The sequence below is a fragment of the Spermophilus citellus genome (genome assembly GCF_964194105.1).
Source record: "Spermophilus citellus genome assembly, chromosome: 4".
Lineage (NCBI taxonomy): Eukaryota > Metazoa > Chordata > Mammalia > Rodentia > Sciuridae > Spermophilus > Spermophilus citellus.
Window position 1 is genome coordinate 115,486,899 of NC_138185.1, and position 21,880 is coordinate 115,508,778.

Sequence of the window (21,880 nt, forward strand, 5' to 3'; positions counted from 1 at the left end):
AACTAAAATAATCTTGAGCAACAAAATAAATAACATAGTATTCAATTATAACCCATAAATATCCATGAGTTCACACTGATATAAATATGACTGAATAAATAAATAAATGGGCAAGAACCCAAATCTCTCATTCATTAAAAAATTACTCTAAAAGACAATATATAACTCCCTACTCCTTTAGTATGGGCTATGCACAGGGATTTTCTTCCAAAGAGTAAAGTAAGGAGAGGGGAGAGGAATGGAGACAGAAATCTGGCAAACGTCACTTCAGCCAGCTCATCCAAGATTAACTGAACAATTATATGTCTTGTTGATTATATGTACCCTTGATATAAAAATGGTACTTTATCTCTGCTGTCTCCCTCTGTAAAACCCATCATCTTAGTCTAGTTATAGGAATAACATTAGACAAATACCAACTGAGCTATAATCTCCAACATACATAAACTACTTCTCTAAAATCATGTTGCCATATCTTTAAATGAATGCATAGCCTTGTCCCTATCGTATAAAAATCTTAGAGAAATATAAAGTAGCCCAAATAACTTGGGTTCCTCAGGATTTCTGCCTTCAGTGCCTATATCCCAGGTCCCTACTAACCTTGGCTCTGAGTTCCATTTCTGCATCAGATTCATCCAGCCAGCGATCAAAGTCAGGGGCCAAAAACAGTGGGCGCTTCTCCTGCTTGGTGAGTCTTTCCCACCACTGACTCACCTTCTTCTGTACCGTAATGTTTACCTGCCTCTGGGTCAGTTTGTAAACCGGCTAGGAGAGAAAGCAAGAATGTGAGAATACCTCTTTCATTCCCTGAAATTACACCAGGCCAGGCAGAGAAGCTTATTCCCCTCCAAGTCCTGATGCAAAGAGAACATCTAGGTCAAGGGCTATCATAGAGAAGAACTGGTAAGAACAATAAGATGTTTTTTTCTGATTTTCCTCAAAAATAAAACAGGAATAAATCAAGACAAGAAAGGCAAATGGTTCCTGATTAGCCTGGAAGGCTAGTATGAATGTCCTGCCAGAGTCATATCATGAAGGAAGTATGTTAAATCACCCTAAGGGCAACCTCAGCTGCCAGATTTTCCTGCCAAGAAAATGACTATTCCTAGCTTAGCAAATCTTTGTTGTAGAAAAGCCAGTATCGATGCCAAAACTGTTCTGGATCAGTTACAACTTTTCCATAGTATCGGTCTAGGGAGTCTTCTCAACTAAACTCAAATTCTTAGAGGTTGTTCTACCTTATTGTTTGTCTACATGCCTTATTTCGGTCTCTAAGGCAAGCCCCATGACAGGTTCTCTGCCCCTTATGCCAATGCTATTAATACTACCTCAAAACAATGAGACCCTGTATGGAGAAATCAATAAGCTCAAGTCGCCTGAGCTAAGAGTATAAAATGCACAAAGTGGGGCTGGGGATGTGGCTCAAGCGGTAGCGCGCTTGCCTGGCATGCGTGCGGCCCGGGTTCGATCCTCAGCACCACATACAAACAAAGATGTTGTGTCCGTGGAAAACTGAGAAATAAATATTAAAAAATTCAAAAAATAAATAAATAAAATAAAATGCACAAAGTGATATACACCATCTGATGGATTCTCTCCTTCACTTACATTTCCTGCTTTCTTTCTATAGACCAAGTACCTTGGCCATTTCTGATTTCTATTCTTCTCACTGCCCCTGAGCAAAGTCACATGAAAGCAACCCCCCCTGTGTGGGCTTCTTCTTCCCCTATGTAACTCTGATCTCAATGGGTGCCATACTCCTCTGTCTCACTAAAATTGGAGAATATCAGAGATGGAAAGGATCCTTGAGATCACTGGGTCCAATCCTTTAACACATGAATAAAACAGAACCCAAAGATTTGAAGAAACTTTTTCAAGCTCACATTCCTAATAAACAGTAATGCCCAGATTTAACTTAGATTCTCCAACTTTTCTCATTCCTCAGCAGCTAAAACAGAGGCTCTGTTCCAAATAGAAGAACTATATCATTTCCCTTTAGTTTTTCATCTTTTCTCCCCAAGCCCCTGCTCTTCATTTCACTAAACTACTACTATTCATTTCCTAAAAAAGGAAAAGAAGTGAAAAGGAAAAAACATACCTCTGGCTTCACAAGATCTAAGAACTCCAGGTGAAATTCATAGACATTGTCTCCTTTGGCACCATGTCCCTGAGCTATGAAGAAAGAAATGTGAGTTACTTTGAACTTGAGCAGAGTAAAGCCACCAAAAGTCAGCTTGGAACAGTTCTTCCCCATATATATGCAAATATTAAGGGGTCTTGTCAAAATGTGTGAGAGCTTGTGAGCTACTTGACAGCCAGATGAGCCAAAATTGGACAAAAGTTTATCTCCAAATGTCCTCTGCTGGTCAGTTTCAGACCATTTACTTAATCTTCCAAAGCAGCCTAGATGATGCCCACTACAAATAATAGGCAAGAAAAAGAATGTAAAAAGCAATGCCAAAGGTGTTAAAGTTAATAACTCTAACTTTCATTTACTCTGGTTCTAAATCCAGAGTAGAGACAAATCAGGTAGATGTACCATCTTGACTGTGGTTAAGGAAAGTTACAGGGTGCATGAAAATGCTGTCTCAAAGACAGCTCTGAATCTAAAACCTCCCAACCAGTAACAGAGAATGAAGGGAGAAGCTACCTTAACATATCCCAAATGGAACAAAGAAAGAGAAAGACAACCTTCCTCAGCTCTTGGAGGACAGGTGGAACTGGGAAGAAAATCTCTGGGTTGGCCATCCCACAGTCCTGTTCTTTGATATGGCTCCTTTCCCAAACCAAACAGTACATCATGCCCAGCTCCCAGTGACTGCTAGCTCCAGGCAGCTGCACTGGACATCTCTTCCCCTCTACCTTGTCTCATTTGGTTCCCTCCCTCCTGGGGTTCTCCTCCCTCATCTGGCCATATGTAATGTGAGCTGCCTAATATTTGGTATGGTTAGCTATTATTCTCTAAGAGTATAAGTTCTTTAAGGTTGACATAGTCTATAAGCTCTAAGTGGTATAATACTTTATTATCATTTAAACTTTTTTTTTTGGCGGGGGGTGGGGAGCAGTACTGGGGACTAAACCCAGGACCTGGTGCATGCTACTCAAGCACTCTACCATGGAGTGTAGATTAGATTCTCCAACTTTTACTCTCTAGCCCTTTTAAATGTATTAAAATCCCCAAAAGTTTGAGTTGTTTCTACCACTTCTCTCATTTGAAAAGCAGATACAAAAGCCAGGTTTGTACTTTCATGGGAGAATATTAAGACAGGAGAGATCCCACATAAAGCAGTAACTCTTCACTCTCCAATAACATCAGGAACTGAAAGAGGGAAGGGAGCAGGGAGAACCCACCCCACTGCGTAATGTGAATGCAGACCCACCCTCTCAGGCAGAGCAGTAAACCAGCTAAGGTGCTGAGGAGAAAAGAGATAGACCCAGAACCTCAGAATCAGAGATTGTCAGAGATGGAAAAGCCTTATATATCAGCCAGAGTACAGTGTTTCTCAAAATGGTCTGCAAGTGTATTATCAGGGAGCCACAAAGACTCATCAAGAACATTTTTACTTTTTGATTTTTATTGGAATCTTAAAACATAAAAACAAACAAAAGCAGCGCGTTCTGGATCATCTCAATGGGGATCTTATAATCAAGTACTGCCATGCAAGTTCAGAGGCTATTTTTGTCTGTGATCACAGCTGCAATGGAGTCAGATATCACTTACAAAGACCATACTTAATTTTTCAAATGTTTCTCAGTCTGGGTCCATGAACCACTGAGGGTCCTCTGGACATAATCTTAGGTATCTTGAGTTTGAGAAAGACAGATTATAGCCCAACACCTTCATTTTATAGGTCCTAGGAAGTCAATAAGTTGTTCATGGTAGTGGCAGAATTAGTGTTAGAAGACTGATGTTCTGATTTCTGACCCAAGATTCTGATTTGTTTTGTTTTGTTTTCCCACTGTACATATGGCCTATCCAAGGGGGAAGTAGGGTTTTAAACAAATTCTTTGGCTTTTTCTAGTCATATATTTCAAAGCAATCTAATTTACCCCAAGAGCATCAAAGGGGTGAACATCAATACAAATTTAATAAAATAGATTTTTTTTTAATAAAGGAAAAAAACACTACCATGTCTCCTTTTCCATGTAGCAGGCTGGGCACTCTTACATGGATACTGACCTTTGAAATGCAGCACATTTTCAGTGATGCTGATGGCAGGGTTCTGTGAATATAGACCAAAGATACAAGAAGGCATTTTAATGAAAAAAATTCAATTAAATCAGGAGCTTCTTCCCACCATTTTCTCCCTAGGGAACTTAACCTGTTACCCTATTCCCTAACAGAGAATAAATATAGTGGTTTATTCACAACTCTGTAAAAGGTATCTCTATATCTGTCTGTACCTATCTGAGACAATAGGCTTCTCCAAGGAGGAATGTAAACTGCTCAAACTGTGCAGAACAATCAAGTACTGAATCAGTCCGTTCTGATAATGACAAATGATGCAAGACACCATGAGAGATATTACAGAGGAATGCACAAATCTCTAAGACTCAGCGGTTGAGCTATAGAACACAGAATCCATGAGAAAAGATGAGTCATTTCCTGTGAGAAAATACCAAACAGTTATCAAGAAATATAACTGAATGGTTGGGAAAAGTATCTCCAAGGTGAGACCTGTATTTTAACATGAAGAATGAATTCATCTCAACAGCTAGAAGGAATGGCTAATGATAACAGGTGGTTCATGGGAACATGCTGTGCCCATAATCTAACTTAGCCTCAGACTCCAGAATCTGCAACACTAGAAGAGTTCAAAATTCTCCAAATTGTTCATTTATTTCCAGAAGCTGCTACATACCTTCAGCAGCATAATTTAAAGGGAAATTACTTAATACTTTTTTCAATGAAAGAGAAGCAACTCATCTCTTATCTCTAATTCAAGATCACTTGATTTTCTCCTAGGTAAGGTTCAGCTCTTTAAGCTCCTTCACTCATCAAAGGAAACCACCAGGATAGAAAGAAGCCTGGAGAGGGACTATGCTAATAGGCAGTGGGAGCTGACTTGTGTATAGCCAAGTCAGAAAAAGGGGGGGAATGAAGGCTCAGTGGGGAACACTTGAGCACAGCCATACCAGAGTGACTGCATTTGCTTTTACCAGGAGCAGAGGGGCCCTACCGGTTGAGACCAATTTAAAAGAAATTCATGGCTTGAGGGGTTTGGGATCTTCTAAATTTTGTGAATTTGGGCTGCATAATTTTTAAGAACCACGTAACCCCTGTAACTTCTCAGGGACCTTTTCCTCTATTTTGCTCAGTGCTAAAGCAGTGGGGGACACGGAGATAGTATAGGTTTACTTCTATCTAGTTAATCCTAAGTGTGTAATCTTATGAAGTACCCTTTATGGGGAAGATTTCCTATTATATGTCACATCTTTGATAAGTCTTTAGCTTTGCTCTTATTTATAAACCACTGCACCACTATGTTGAACTGACAAAACCAAAGTTCAAGTTCACTTAGAGCAAATATTCTCAAGCCAAAAGTAGTTGCAATGTTTATCTTACCTAAGTTCCCAATTTCATTTTTACCTTGTTTACTTTGCAATTATTTTTTTTAAGTTTTAGTTGGACACAATATCTTTATTTTATTTATTTATTTATTTTATGTGATGCTGAGGATCAAACCTAATGCCTTGCACTTGCTGGGTGAGTGCTCTACCACTGAGCCACATCCCCAGCCCTACTTTTCAATGTTCTTATTCAACACTTTTCAGTTGTTTGTAACAGAAAGACTAATTTGTATAGCCTAGCCCATCTTTTACTAGAAAAGAAATGCTTTTTCTTATGAAAAAAAGAAGTGGATAGGAAACAGGTGAAAAATGGCTTTGATGTGAGCTAGACCTGGGTTCATATCTTAGTTATGTCTTTTTTATTTTATCTTATTTTATTTATTATTCTGGTACCCAGGATTAAACTCAGGGGCACTCAACCACTTTGCCACATCTCCAGCACTGTTTTATATTTTATTTAGAGACAGGGTCTCACTGAGTTGCTTGGCACCTTGCCATTAATGAAGCTGGATTTGAACTTGCAATCCTCCTGACTCAGCCTCCTGAGCCACTGGGATTACAGACGTGTGCCACCACACCCAGCTAGTTATGTCATTTTTTGTTTACTTCTATCATTTATTTTCAAATCTGTAACAACTGGCCCTCCACACCATACCCCCCCAATACAACAGGCGTTAAACCCAGTGACACTCTACCACTGAGCTCATCCCCACCCCTTTTTATTTTGAGAATCTTGCTTAATTGCTTAGGGTTTGCTAAGGCTGGTCTGGAATTTGTAATTCTTCTGCCTTACTCTTTCTGAGTTTTGGGGACTACAGGCGTGTGCCACCAAGCCTGACTGAACACTATCTTCCAATGCCCAGGTCAAATGTTAATCCCTGTTTCCTCCTCCTCACCTCTAACATCAAACAACAGTTTCCTAACAACTTTGCTTTTGCACTTATTACAATAGTTATTACACTGTTCTTTATTTTTTACTGGCTTATCTACTCCTCTAAACTTGAGTTCCTTGACGAGTGAAACTCTTACTGATCTCTTTATCTCTTAATACTTCAATAACTGTTTAGAGACTGAATTAAATCAATTCACCCATTTTCATAATCTTTGGCATGATACAAAGAGTTCAGTGAACTACCTGCTACCTAACCCTTTAGACTGAGGGTTTCAATTCTCATTCTAATTATTAGTATTTATCTTTGCTTGGGTGTGATTAGTTTGTGCAGAGAAGAGTTAATATAGCAGGTCTAAAACTGCAATCTTCCAAAGTGCCTGCTTCTAAGATCAGCCTCTGGCTGGCATCTGGAAATGTGGCTTCCTACATTGCCTGATGAACAAAGTGGTTTCCTATGCCTAGATTTTGCCTACAAACCATGTGATTCTGGTGAAAATCAGCTTTCCTTCTATAGGAACCTGAAATTTTAGTACCTGATAGGCAGAGGTTACTTAGGTAACCAGTCCTCCAAAAAACATGTACTGAATATCTAAATCTGTGCAGAAACATTACACATAAATTACTGTATTTTTCCTAGCTGGAAAAAAAAGGATGGATTTTCATTTTCAATCTCCTCTGCCAAAATCTGTTACCATTCTTGGTCTTTTTTGATGTTCAAATTGTCACAAATTTGGCCAGTGGAAATCCCTTCAAACAGGTGCCAGGTCATTCTGACATGACCTTGTTCCCTTTAAGGATGTTGGACTTTTCTTGTCACAGACTTGGAATTATTGGTCACTTCTTCAAAGAGCCTGAGTTCCTTTAGCAGGGGAATAATAATTTAGGAGCCACTGTCTGGATGTACTGAGATGTACTCAATGTTCATCTTTTAGTGGTCTAGCCAGGAATTTTAAAATCATGATGTCACACTGAAATTTCCAATTCAAATTTACTACTACAGAGCTTCTCCTTACAATTTTTTTCATATTTGCATTTCTTATAGTAAAAATCTTTGTGCCTAAAAACATTAACACATCTACTTATTTGTTTTAGGCTAAAAAAGTTTCAGAATTAGAATATCAACATTTTACTAACATAATTATAACAATTATTTGCAGGTTCTTTCTTTCTTTCTTCTTTCTTTCATCCTTAGCCCATAGTCTACTAAAGAAATAGTACTGTGTTCAAATTTACTTACATTAATTTGTTGGTATATGTTAATAAATATATATACAGTCAGGTTCTTTTGATTGTATTTAATTTCAAGATTTTCTTTTTTATCAAATTTTATCTGAATTTGTAAAATATTCATTGTTCAAAAGCCAAACTTCATTTAACAAGTCTCCTCAGAAGTCCTATCCCAGGGCTGGGGTTGTGGCTCAGTGGTAGAGTGCTCGCCTAGCATGCATAAGGCACTGGGTTCAATCCTTAGCACCACATAAAAACAAAAAATAAAGATATTGTGCCCACCTAAAATTAAAATATAAATTTTAAGAAAAAGAAGACCTATCCCAAACCCATTCTCCTCTACTACACTTCTACTTCCCACCTTTCATTAATTTCTAGTCTATCTGTTCCCTATATCTATGTGTATTTTGCAATAATAAGCAAATATATTCATCTGTTTTTAAATCCCTGTTTTTACACAAAAGGTAGCATACAATATACATTCTTCTCATCTTGCTTCTTTCCACCTAAATCAATCCTTACCAGTTCACAGACATCTTACTCATTCTTTTAATATCTGAATAATACTCAATTGAATGTAGATCCAGTATATATCCTCTTCTAATCCCCGCCTCTTTTCAGGGGGGATACTGGAGATTGAACCCAGGGTGGCTTTATCACTGAGCTATATCCCCAGTCCTTTTCCGTTTTTATTTTGAGAGGGAGTCTCGCAAAGTTGCTAAGACTGGACTCCAACTTGAGATCCTCCTGCCTCCACTTCCCAAGTTGCTGGGACTACAGGTTCATGCCACCACACTCAGTCTACCACTTTTTTGGTGTGTGAGGCGGGTGGGGGTGAACCCAAGGCCTTGTGCATACAAGGCAAGCATTCTACCAACTGAGCTATATCCGCAGTCCAAACACCCCTTTTTTGATTCAAATTCATCCTATACTAAAAAACACAGCTCAAGGCCTGCAATCTTTAAAAAGAATGCCTTCTTTGGCCATGGTGACCTTTCTCTTCTAAATCAGAATACTACCTATGTTACCAATTTCTCTGCTCCTCTCTGTTCCCCAAGAAAAATATCTTTAAAGGTTATCAACATTTATCTCTTCTTCCTTACCACAAATTTACTTGTAATATTTTACTTTATTTATATACTGTGGTGCTGAGGATTGAACCAGGGCCCTGCTCATGCTAGACAAACACATAAGTTTACTTTTAAATACATTCTGACCTAGTCTCCATGCCCACCATCCACCACTCCACTGAAACTGTTATCGGCAAGATCACCAATAACCTATGCATTGCTAAATCCCCTTGACACATATCTAACCTCATCTTATTCAACCTATCAAAAGCAGCTAGAGGGCTGGGACTGTGGCTCAGTGGTACAGTGCTTGCCTAGCATGTGTGAGGCCCTGGGTTTGATCCTCAGCACCACATGAAAATAAACAAATAAAATAAAGGCATTCTGTCTACCTACAACTAGAAAAAAAATTGGAAGAAAAAAAAAAAAAAAAAAAAAAGCAGCTGGACACAGCTGACCACCCCATCGAAATGCTCTTCTCTCCTGGCTTCTAGAACATCACAGGACACTATCTTGGATATTATGCCACATAGGCTTTTTCTTCACTGTTTTTTTTTTTTTTTTTTTTTTTTTTTTTTTTTTTTGCTAATTCTTTCTCCTCTGCTCAACTTCTAAATGTGTAAGATCTCCAGCACCCAACCCTGGTTCTTTTCCTCTCTCTCTCCTACATGAAATCTATTAAGGCCTAATAGATTATATATTTCTCTCCAATATATCTCCAAATCTGTCCATGGCTCTCTCCATCTCTACAGTCCTCTTCACTGTCACTATAAGACAAAGCCACCCTACCTTTTACCCATACTACTACAGCAACCTCTCTAAATGGTCTTCCAGATTTCACTTCTGTCTCTTTATAATCCACAGAGCATCCCAAATAATCTTTTCTAAAACACAAATCCTAAGAAGTCACCCTTCTACTTAAAACTCTTTAATAGTTTCCCATTGCTTTTACAATGAATCACAAGCTCCTTACCATGGCAACAACACTCTACATGACCTACATCTTGCAAATCCCTCCAACCTCATCTCCCTCTAACATATTGCTCACTTACGACACTACAAACATACTAATATCCTTTCTGTTCCTGGAACTCACCAAGCTCTGGCCTGCTTTTAAGTCTGTACTCTTGTTGGAATGTTCTACCCCCAACTTTCTTTTTTTCTTTGTGATATAGGGGATTGAACCCTGGGCTTGTGCATGCTAAGCATGCTCCCTTTCACTGAACTACATACCCAGTCCCATCCCCCACCTTTCTGCCTAACTCATTCAAACTTCCCTTACCTGAAACATCACCTCCTCAATGAAGCCTCCCCTGACCACTCTATTTAAAATAAAGGTAATTATTTATTAACTTATCTATTGTCTATCTCCCTCAACCTGAAGATAGTATCTTTAGATGTGCTGGTCACCATTGAATATCTAGTACTAAGCCCTGCATCTGAATCATTGTGAATGCTCAATAATTACCAAATTAGTTCACTGCTTTGAGTTTTTCTGTACTGTGGTTATAAACAATTTTGATTTATTGAATTTTTATTATAAAATTTTTAAGCAATCAAACACTGAAAAATATAACAAACATCACCATACCATCAATATTTTGCTTTATTTGACTCAGTTTTTAAAAAATTGAGTTATGAATGCAGTTACAAAATTACTGCTGTTTTAGTCAGTTTTTTTCACTACTATGATAAAAAAAACCTAACCAGAACAACTGTAGAGGAAGAAAGGTTTATTTGGGGGCTCATGATTTCAGAGGCCTCAATCCATAGACAGAGGCTTCATTCCTCAGGGCTCAAGTGAGGCAGAACAACATGGCAGAAGAGTGTGGCAGAGGGAAGCAACTCACATGAAGATGAGAAAGCAGAGAAAGACTCCACTCTCCAAATACAAAATATATACCCATAGCCATGCCCCCGATAAACCATTTCCTCCAGCCACACCCCACCAGCCTCCAGTTATCACTCAGTTAATCCCATCAGGGATTAATTCACTGATCAGGTTTAACCCAATCAATTCTCCTCCAAACCTTACACTATCTCACAAGTGAGCTTTTGAGGACACAAATCTAAACCATAACAATTGCCCTCTCTCCCTCTAATACATCCCATCCTTGCAAGTTATCATTATTTAGAACTGGAGTTTATCATCCCCACTCTATTTCTTTATTCACTTAATAACATGTTGAATATTCATAAAGATATCTAGTACTTAGATATAGGTATTATATAACAGCATTATATGTTTACATAAATAGTTTCATACAGCCTATATTAGTCTTCAACTTGCTTTTTGAGCTATTTAAAAGCTTTAACTGTATAGATAGGTGGATCCATTTCATTCATTTTAGCTGTTGTATAGTGCACCACTGTGCAAACGTACCACAATTTATCCCTTCTCCTATTGATAAAAATTGAGGCTGTTTTCAATTCTGTGTTGCAACCAACATTCTATCTACTTGTGCATACGTGTAAGAGCTTCTCTAAGGAGCAAACTTCCAAGTCATAAGGATATGCACATCTTCAACTTGACTTGAGAGAGCCAAACTATTCTCCAAATCAATTATTTCAATAAATACTCCCATCATACCAACCGTATAAAAAAGTTTCAACACTAAATATCCTCACAGTTAGCAATGTCAGACTTTCTCATTTTTCCAAATCTAATGTAAGAAATAATAGTATCCGTGGGTTCAATCCCCAGCACCACAAAACAATAAAGAAAGAAAGAAAGAAAGAAAGAAAGAAAGAAAGAAAGAAAGACACAGTATCCTATGATTTTAATTACCTGTCTGATTATAACTAAGATTAAGCATCTTTTTTCAAGTTTATTGACTCTTCATGTACCCTTTTACTCTGAACTGTTTATATAATCTGCCCTTTTTTTCTAAATAAATACATCATTTTCTTACTCATCTGTAGGTGTTCTTTAAATAGTCAAGGTGCTAGTCATTTGTCAGTTATATATGGTGCAAATATCTTCTTCAAGTTGGTCTTATTTGTCAATCTTTATCTTTAGGGTTTAAAGACACTTTTCCCTGATCCAATATCACAAAGATAGTCTCCTATATTTTAGTAGTCTTTCTTCATGCATTCAAGTCACCTGAAACTGATTTTTGTGCATAGCTTAAGGCAGGATCTTATTTTATCTTTTTGCCATTTGGATGACCAATTCTCCCAGTACAATTTCCCAAAGGGCTTTTCCCTTAATGTGCAAGGCCATTTTGGTCGTACAATTTCTCATGTATAGATAGGTCTGCTAATAGACTAATCTGTTCCATTGTTCTTAGTGTCTGGCCCTCTCATCTAAGACTTAGTATCACAATTAGACTAATCCCTCACACTTGAATAGCACACTAGAATTTACAAAACACTTTCAAATCCATTATCCAATTCAACTTCAAAAGAGTCTTGTGAATTGGGTGTTAACACTCACTTTTATTTGAATGAAGAGACTGAGGCTCACAAAGGTTAAGTGCATTATCTATGGTCACCAGATAGCAAGTGAAGAGCAAGGACCCAATCTCATGCCTGCAGTTACCACTTTTTCCACCAGACTCCCTGTTAGATGTACGCAAGAATAGTTTCTGTCAAATGGCTCCCAGGGCTATGCACTTTGTCCACATACAACTAAAACAAACAAAGGCCTTGATAAATGAGCAAATATTTCAACAGCTTTGGTTGTGGAAACAAACCTGTCCATTATGCTTCCCTTGAATATAAACTCTACTCTAAAAGTAATGCTGCCCCTGCTACCTCTTTACTAACTACTCATTTCAAGCACAGACAATGACAATATTTAAGTGGTTACTGTCCACACTCATGCACATCATCAGTGGTTTCTCATCAGTCATTAACCCTGCAGCTCCATGGACAGAAGAGGATGTGACAACTGGACAGTTGTGTGTCTCAGCAGAAAAGGCACAGAGCTGATACCCCAAAGTAGTATTCAGTCCTTTAGAACTAGAGTTATGTGACACACTACAGATAGCAGGAGGCATTAGAGAACTATCTAAGAACCCAGCACCTACCTTAATGACAGTCAAGAATAGGTTCCTCTGCCGCGCGACCAGCGCACGAGCTTCATAAAAGAAGGTTCAAAGCATAGAAGTTTACTAGTGAGTTTTAAAATTAAAGAAACATACTCTCATTACCTTTAATTCCCAGCTCCTAGCTCCCGCCTCCAGCCACCTAATGCGGTGGCGAAGTTTACAGAAGAGGCTAGTGAGAGAGGGAAAGCACGCCAGAGAGTGAGCTTTTATTGGGGAACAAAAAATTCAAGGGAAAATCCCATTCAATGAAGGTTGAGGGGGGCAGCATTCCAAGGTCAGGGTCAGTGACTGGTCTTCGGGTCAGTGGCCAGGCACACCTCCACACGGACAAGCCCTCATACCTGGGACAGGGTGGGGAAGGCTCTCACACAGTTGCATCTAAGCGCCTCTCACCCAGCCAGGCAGGTAATAACTCAAATCACCTCCCACAGGTACCATAAATGGTTTTTATTGAACAAATAAATGAAGTGCTTCATCATGAGCCAGAACCACTGGTTTCAACAGTCCCTGCATGGATCAATCATATAATTAAAATTAATAAATTTTATAAAAAGGGCAGTCCTTGACATTCGGAAGCAGGCCTCTTCCAGCTAGACCAAGTCATTATCTTATCAGACACAAACTATCTCACAGAATACCAATCTCAGACAAGATTACTCTGAAAACTTGATGAAACAAAGACCATTTCTTAAATTTTTCATAAGCACAGACGAACACGTGGTCACTATGCCACCCACAAAATATCAAATATCCTCTCTCTCTTGGCTGAATGGAGTCCTACTTCTCTACGATATACATGTTTTATTCTTGGGCTAGATTTTCCTTCTTACAGATAAGATTTATTCAGATGCCCAGCCACAGAAATGCCCCTATTTTATGACAGCATTTAATCTATATTGAACCCTCACTTCCTTAAACCAGCCCCAAATCACAGAAGCCCAGATTCTACAATCAGTTCTAATATCCTCTTAATGAGACACACCATTCCTCATGGTGTGTGCTCTCCCTTGCTGCCGGGAGTAATAATAAACCCAACTTGTTTAAACACAGGTGCATTCCTAGTATTCTTTGACTGTAGAGCATTGACACAGTATGTCAGAATTACAAGTATCTGAAAATCTATACCCTTTCTCTTTCTGGAAAGTTCTCCCAGTATCAGCTGGATAAGAATACATCTCATTTCTGAAACTAAATGAAAGAGGTTTAAAAAAAAAAAAAAAACATTTTAACAGTAAGAACCTGGTTCAACATCCAACTCCAATTCTACCAACAAACCCATGAACAAACCTTTCTGCTTTTATATGATAACATGCTTCCTTCTAGATAGAGTGCCTTGAAAAAGTCAAAGTCTATCCGACTTATCTTTGTAAATCTGTAATATCTTATACATGGTAGAGGATTTCTTTTATGAATGGGATTAACATGTTGTTTTTAAACTAATGGTAGTTGAAACGAATGCTTCAGAATCACAGATGTGAAAGTCCATAAAAAAATAAATAAATAAAAACAACTGGGGGGGAAAAAAAGACTTTTTTCCCAAAAAAATTAAAAAAAAAGATTTAATTCTCCAAAAAAAAAAAAAAAAGAATATGCTTTTCTCCAACTTTGTGTTTTTTCACTGTTACATATTTCAAACATGTAACTCTAAACTTCTAAATATATCAACTATGATTAACACCTGTTCATGTTTCTTAACTAAGAGGTTTAGATCTTTCAAGAAAATTATAAGTATGGTGCATTTTTTCATTTGTCTCACTAATTTCCATTTCTTTCTGTCATCACCCCTTCCCTTTAAAAATATCTTTTTTCTTGTGGATTCAAACACATGCCATAATATGCATTTAGAGAGAACAGGGCCTGAGTTTATTTAATTTGGTTTACCTACTGCTTAATGAATACTTAGAGGGACTATCATAACACACGTTCTGTACTTTTTTAATTGATTGTTGGAAGAACTCTCTAGTTGAGAACTTTGATCCTCATCTACAAAAGATTTTATTTTTTCTACTTCAGTAAACACCTTAAAGCAGAGTAGAGGAAGACAGCACATAATATTTACTCACCCTCAGATGGAAAAATATAATTCAGTTTGGTTGAACATATTAAATGACACACCATGCAATGCCATAGCCTATTTAAAGGCATTCTGACAAGCATTATCTTCATCTTTCAAGAGGAAAACAGGTTTATGTTCCACAATCAAGGATTAAATTCAACAAATTCACTTCAACACTCAGAAGCGCCTACACTTTGCAAGACAACATGCCAGGCAAACTGACAGATTAAAAAAAAAAAAAAAAAAGCCTGATTCAGAGGAAGAGAGCTCAATGGAGGGAATGGGGTTACAAAGTACCATCAATGGGCCTGGGTTGTGGCTCAGTGGTACAGCGCTTACCTAATACTTGTGAGGCACTGGGTTGGATTCACAGCACCACATAAAAATAAATAAATAAAGGCATTTGTCTATCTACAACTAAAAAAAAATTTTAAGAGAAGTGCCATAGATGTCAAAGAGATTGGGATTAATGATGACTGTAGAAAGAACATTCCAGATCAAAAACTCCAGTTCCTTAAAGAACTGAACCCTGGATGGTTTGTTCACAAGCCCTGGACTCTTCACTAACAGGGGGCTTTGGCTTGCTCACATTAAGGAGTCAAAGAGATCAAACGTAAATGCTTAATGTAACTTAAGATAATCTTTATGTTCTCTACGCAACTTAGCAAACCTAAATTCACAGGCTTCAAAAAAGAGCGAGAGGATCACTTTCTCGAGGTCTTGCAAATTTTAAAATTATGATTTCCATCACTGAACGGTAAGGAGGGGTATGCGCCTCCCAGGAGGTGGGGAATCTTGAGAACGTCTGAAGGACCTGACTGGACTTCTCAGGCCAGCGCTGGACATCCAGTCACGGCCCAGAAAGCCACTGTCACAGCGCACCTCAGACCCAACGAGCTCATAATACGTCTCTCTAAGGGCCTCAGCCAACTTCGAACCCCGACGGCCAGGCCTCCAGCTTGGGCTCCACCAGGCCGTTGAGCGCGAACAAAGGAGCCCAGGGTAGCCTCCGAGTCCCGTGCCGGGCTCACAGAGCACCCAAAGGCATCTGCAACCCTCGGGGGGGGGGGGGGGGTCGTGCGCTGGAGCCGGGATCTGAGGGTGAGCCTAGAAAAAGGCCCTCACGCCGTGAGCGCACCGATCTCCCTGGCGCACTGCAGGTTCTCCGGCGCGCACACGGACAAAGGGGGCGGCAGCCCCGGCGGGTACCCGGAGCCGCGATCCCGCGCGCTTCCCGCCGCTGGACCCGGTCTTTTACCTGCACGTCACTCAGCTCCACGCGCAGATACAGCTCGCGATGTCGCTGAGCCCAGTAGACGTGAGGCGTCAGCACCTGATTCTCCATGGCCATAGAGCCCAGGGAGCGGGGAGATTCGGCTCGCTGTGCCTCGCTGCTTCAGGTAGTGAGCGGATGGAGCTGGCCGAACGCAGGCCGCAAACACCCGCACTCCCGAGCGCCCGCAGCCTGGCAGCCTCCAGACGCCCCAAGCTCTCGGGCCGCGCCTGCGCAGTTACCGGCGGGAAGGGTGGGGGTGGGACGGGGGCGGGAAGGGGGCGGGAGGGGGCGGGGCGAGCCGGGCGAGGAGGCGGTGGGAAGGGCCGACCCTGGCACACAGACCTAGCCGCCTGTTCCGGATGCCCTGAAGCTGGTTATCTGCAGCTGCTCTGCGTTTCCGCGGTTCTGCAGGGCGCTTAAGCCTAAAAATAAAATAAAAAAAAAAAAAAAGCTACAGAATGAAAAGGCCCATAGACTTACAGAGGATCAGTCAGCATGGGTAAAAGGCTTGGGACTGATATTGCTGGAAGGTTCCTACCATTCTGTCATTCTTTAATTCAGCCTTTAGTGAGCGCCTATGCGAGCCTGGGCTTCAAAGCCAAACACTGAAACAGCAGCAGAAAAGATGGTCTCTGCAGGCTTAGAACCCTCAGTCTGTTAAAAGACCCAAGTAATTACGAACCTGTATACAATGATAATGGAGACTATGGAAGCGGTTTGGGAACAGAGTCTTATTCCAGAGGGAGAGAGACCAGAGGTTTGCGGTGCTGTCCAAAAGAACTGCCTGCAATGATGGAAATATTCCACCGTGTGTTCACAAGAAGCCACTTACCACAGGAAGTTTTTGAACACTTAGAAGAATGTGGCTGGGGAGACTGAGGAGTTGAATTTTTTTATTTTACTTAATAGTTAACTTAAATAGCTACATATGACTGATAACTATTCGATTGGACAATACAGGAGATCGTGTCTTTTTTGTTTTGTTATGCTCTACTGGGGATTCAACCCAGGATGCTCTACCACTGTGATACACCCCCAGTCCTATTAATTTTATTTTAGATGGCCTCCAACTTGGGATCCTCCTGTCTCAGCCTCCAGAGTAGCTAGGAATCACAGGCGTACACCACCGCACCCGCCTTAATTTATGTCTTGTTTTTTAAAAATATTTTTTAGTTGTCAATAGACCTTTATTTTATTTATATGCAGTGCTGAGAATAAACCCAATGCCTCACACATGCTAGGCAAGTGCTCTACCACTGAGCCCCAACCCCAGCCCAATTGATATTTTATTTAACTATCTATCTCACCTGTCCACTTTCATCCCGAAGTTCTTCTGCAGTGAAGAATTTAATATGAAGCAATATTTTTATGAAAACTAGAAGTCTGGGACCAAAAAAATGAAATTTGGTTCTTTTTTTTTTTAAATATTTTTAGTTGTATATGGACACAATACCTTTATTTTTTTTTTTATTTATATTTTTACGTGGTGCTGAAGATCGAACCCAGTGCCTCCTGCGTGCTAGGCAAGCGCTATACCACTGAGCCACAACCCCAGCTCCGAAATTTGGTTCTTTTTAACTCTGATTTATTTCTTAGTGTAGTAATCCAGCCATAAAGAGAAGTCACACCAGCTCCAGAAAACACTTAGCTCAATGGATAGGTAATATGAAATATAGAAGATTTTATATGATAAATGGGCTGAATTCACAAAGAGCTGGGAACTGTGATTGAAAGTTTAAGGGCAAATCTTTGAGAGCTGGACCATGAAATGTGAGGAATTGACAGAACAGCACAGGTAGGGCAGTGGTTACAAGTCCAAAAGTGAAAAGATGTGGGAGGTTCTGTGGGCCTGGGAATAAGGGCATGGAGAAGAGAGGTTGCCCTCAATCATAAAAGACAGCTAGGGCATGATTAGAAAAGTCTTCACTTCAGGCAGGAGTTTGTCCTGTAATCCTCCAACACATTGGTAACAGCAAACCAGTTGGAAGCTGATGCTATCTGGTATGAGCTAGGGAAAGCAGGAACCTGGATAGCCTTGAATTTAAAAATTAAGATTATTTGAAATGATAAAAGTACCTTTGTTGCACTGCCTCCACTACAAAGCAGATCCATTACAGGGCACTTTTTTAAAAGTTAAGGCATAGAGCTGGGGCTGGGGCTCAGTGGTAGAGCACTCACCTAGCACATGCGAGGCGTTGGGTTTGATCCTCAGCACCACATAAACAAATAAATAAATAAATAAAGGTATTGTGTCCAAGTACAACTAAAAAATAAATATTAAAAAATGTTAAGGTACAAGATGGGCAAATATTTTTGAAATGGGCAAATCTTAAATAATCATCTTAAGATGAATTTCTACAAATGTTTGTAATGTAATTATCACCCAAATCAAAATCTGGAACATTTCCAGTATTCCAGAAGTTACCTAATGTCAGTATACCTTTGCCTTTCATTCTCCCTCCAATAATTAGTGTCTTGGCAGATCATCATAAAGTGGCTTTTGTCTACTCTTGAATTTCATATAAATTAAATCTACATTATCCAAAGTACATGTTGCAAGACTCAAATTGGGTGTCAACATACTTTATATACAAACAGAGATATGAAAAATTGTGGTATATATGTGTCATAAGAATTGTAATGCAAAAAAAAGTACATGTATAAAGGCATGAATTGGCGTGAGATACTTTATATACAAAGATATGAAAAATTGTGCTCTGTGTGTAATAAGAATTGTAATGCATAAAAAATAAAAGGACAAATATCATATGATCCAGTAACTCCCCTTCTAATATATATTTTTTGTTTTTGCTTTTTCAAAAATAAAAATAAATTGAATCTACAGTAAGTGCAACTTTTGGATCTGACTTCTTTCATTAAACACAATGTACATCAGTTTTACCAAGTTGTGCGAATTAGTTCATTCATTTTTTTCCCCTGTGTAGCAATTAATTGTATGACTATACCACACATTAGTTATCCATGCTATGATGATGGGCATTTGTGTGGTTTCCCATTTATATTCCCAGGTTTATAAATAAACCTGCTATGAACATTTATATGCCTGTCTTTTGGTGATAGATGTGCTTAATTAATTCTCTTGGGTAAATACAACTAGAATTGCTAGGTCATAGGGTAGGTGTATGTTTAGCTTTAACGGGTACTAAGCAGATTTATAAAATGTTTTGATCAATTTATTTATTTATTTTTTAAATATTTATTTTTTAGTTGTAGTTGGACACAATATCTTTATTTTATTTATTTATTTTTATGTGGTGCTGAGGATCAAACCCAGGGCCTCACACATGCTAGGGAAGCGCTCTACTGCTGAGCCACAACCCCAGCCCCATTTTTTTAATATTTATTTTTTAGTTTTCGTCAGACACAACATTTTTGTTTGTATGTGGTGCTGAGGATTGAACCCGGGCTACACGTATGCCAGGTGAGCGTGCTACCGCTTGAACCACATCCCCAGCCCCCCAGCCCCATTTTGATCAATTTATGTTTATTAGCAATGTTTGAAAATTCTTATTACTCTTATATCTTTTGTAGTTTACAATCTTTTTTAATTTTAGCCATTCTAGTGGTTGTGGAATGAAATATTAAATAATTTTAATACAGTCTTGAATTTAAAAAATAAGATTATTTGAAATGAAGAAAGTACCTTTATCTGAAGCTTATCTGCTGACTTCTATGCAAGGTGAAAGTTATTGATAAACAAGAAGATTGAAATTTGGTATTTTGCCTCAGATGTTCCATGAGATAGATCCAGTGGAAGGTGCCTTGTTAGTCTGATTCGACTCCTCCTAATGTATTGGAAGATGACTTCTCTGGTCCTGAGTTTCCATGTCCATCAAATTACTTCCTTCTAATGTTCTTATCATCTGTTTCTAAATTTTCTTGCAAAGGGACCCTGCTATTGTGGAATCCTCACTCCAGGAAAATTCAATAAGAAAAAGAACTGAAATGGAGAGAGTATTGTCAGGTGAGCTATATAAAAATGCAAGGTGGCAGGAAGATAAAAATACAGAGCTAAATGGCAATGCCAAGCGGATACAGGTAGGGCTGAGGGTTTTATGATAATGCCAGTCCAATGAAAATGCAAATTAAGCATGTCTGTGTGTCCTACCTTCTAGAGGTAGCCTTCCCAGCCCCATTTGGCCCAGGGCCTCTCCCTTCTCAAAGATCAGTCATCACTATCACTACCACAGGAAGAACTTGCTGTGTGCTTATCATGGATAAAGCCTGTTACCAATGATTTAGACTATTTTCCTGACTTTGGCAAGTGATCAGACACATCCTTGTTCACCTTTTTACACAATCTTCTATTCCTGGAAGAGGTTGTAGAAAATGAGCTGTCAAATTTGGCTGTTTTGTGCCTCACCTACACATGGTCCACCCACACAGCCAGCCATGGTTGTCCATGACCCAAATCAAGTTTCTCTAGCTAAACAGCACAAAGCTGAGGCTGGAGAAAGAACCTGGCTGGATCAGCCCATATACCTGTAACCTCCTGACCATGAGGATAGGAACTGCAGCTGATCTTTAACTTCCCTCAGCCTCTCAATCAACAATTGAGAAGGCTGTGCAGAAGTGTCTCCATCCCAGGCTCAAATGCCTCCTCTCAGAGTCTGCCTTGTATGTTGGGAGTGTCCTTGCCACTGTGTTCAATTTGACCCACCTACTAATTCCTGGTTCTCTGCACCACTTATGTGACTGCAGATCTCTGGTAAGTATGCTACCATTTCTATAAAAATAGTGGAGTAGTAGGAGCAATAATAAGAGTCACATGTATGCTTTCATTTACACATCATAAATTATTACTGGATATTTATGTAAGAAAGCAAAAACATTAGTTTATTGAGGGGAAGGGAACTTGGTAACTGGAGAACCCAGATAAAACATTTTCACTGTGTACCCATTTATTTTATTTTATTTTTTAAAAATATTTTTTAAATTATCAATGGATTTATTTGTTTATTTATATGCAGTGCTGAGGATTGAACCCAGGGTCTCCCACATGCCAGGCAAGCACTCTACCACTGATCCACAACCTCAGCCCCTCACTGTGTATCCTTTTATACTTCAAAGATTTTGAATTATATTACAGGATTATCTAGTCAAAAACTTAAAAAGAAAAAGAAAGTCAGGGATAAAAGCCCTTTTTGGTTGGGTTGGGTTTGAAATATACCCCAAATCATATCCTGTAATAAACTGCTGTTAGTGTATGCATTACATGCTTACAACATGTTTCTTCAACTAAAATATAAACTTTCCTAGGCTCAGATTGCCTCCTTTGGTATTTTGTAGCATCTAACACAATGTGCTTTAGATGGCAAATGCTTACAACATATTTGTTGATAATACCCCATGCCCAAAAAGCTTTAGTGAAATTGGTGCATTCATGCTTAATGTAGCTAAGGACAATCTAAATTTGTGAAATCATTTTGGAAAACAATTTTATAGTATGTAACAAGAAAAAAATAGTAATCCTTATGCTGGCTGGCTTAATAATTTCCTTTTTGGAGATTTTGTTCTAAGAAAAATAATCTCAAGAAAGAAAGAGTTGTGGGGCTGGGGATGTGGCTCAAGTGGTAGCACGCTCGCCTGGCATGCGTGCGGCCCGGGTTCGATTCTCAGCACCACATACAAACAAAGATGTTGTGTCCGCCGAAAACTAAAAAAAATAAATATTAAAATTCTCTCTCTCTCTCTCTTAAAAAAAAAAAAAAAAAG

The 21,880-nt window shown here is 39.1% G+C and overlaps 1 protein-coding gene across 2 annotated transcripts in view; it reads right to left on the bottom strand.

Moving 5' to 3' along the window:
- Nucleotides 1–21,880, bottom strand: part of HACD3 (3-hydroxyacyl-CoA dehydratase 3) — a 136,303-nt gene that overhangs the window by 18,571 nt on the left and 95,852 nt on the right. For both annotated transcript variants that reach the window (XM_081292120.1, XM_081292119.1), the window contains exons 3-6: nt 16,127–16,566; nt 4,181–4,223; nt 2,099–2,172; nt 601–765 (exon numbers count right to left, since the gene is read on the bottom strand). In XM_081292120.1, coding sequence (XP_081148246.1) covers nt 601–765; nt 2,099–2,172; nt 4,181–4,223; nt 16,127–16,219 — 375 coding nt within the window. In that variant the 5' untranslated portion in view covers nt 16,220–16,566. The remainder of the gene's footprint in view (nt 1–600; nt 766–2,098; nt 2,173–4,180; nt 4,224–16,126; nt 16,567–21,880) is intronic.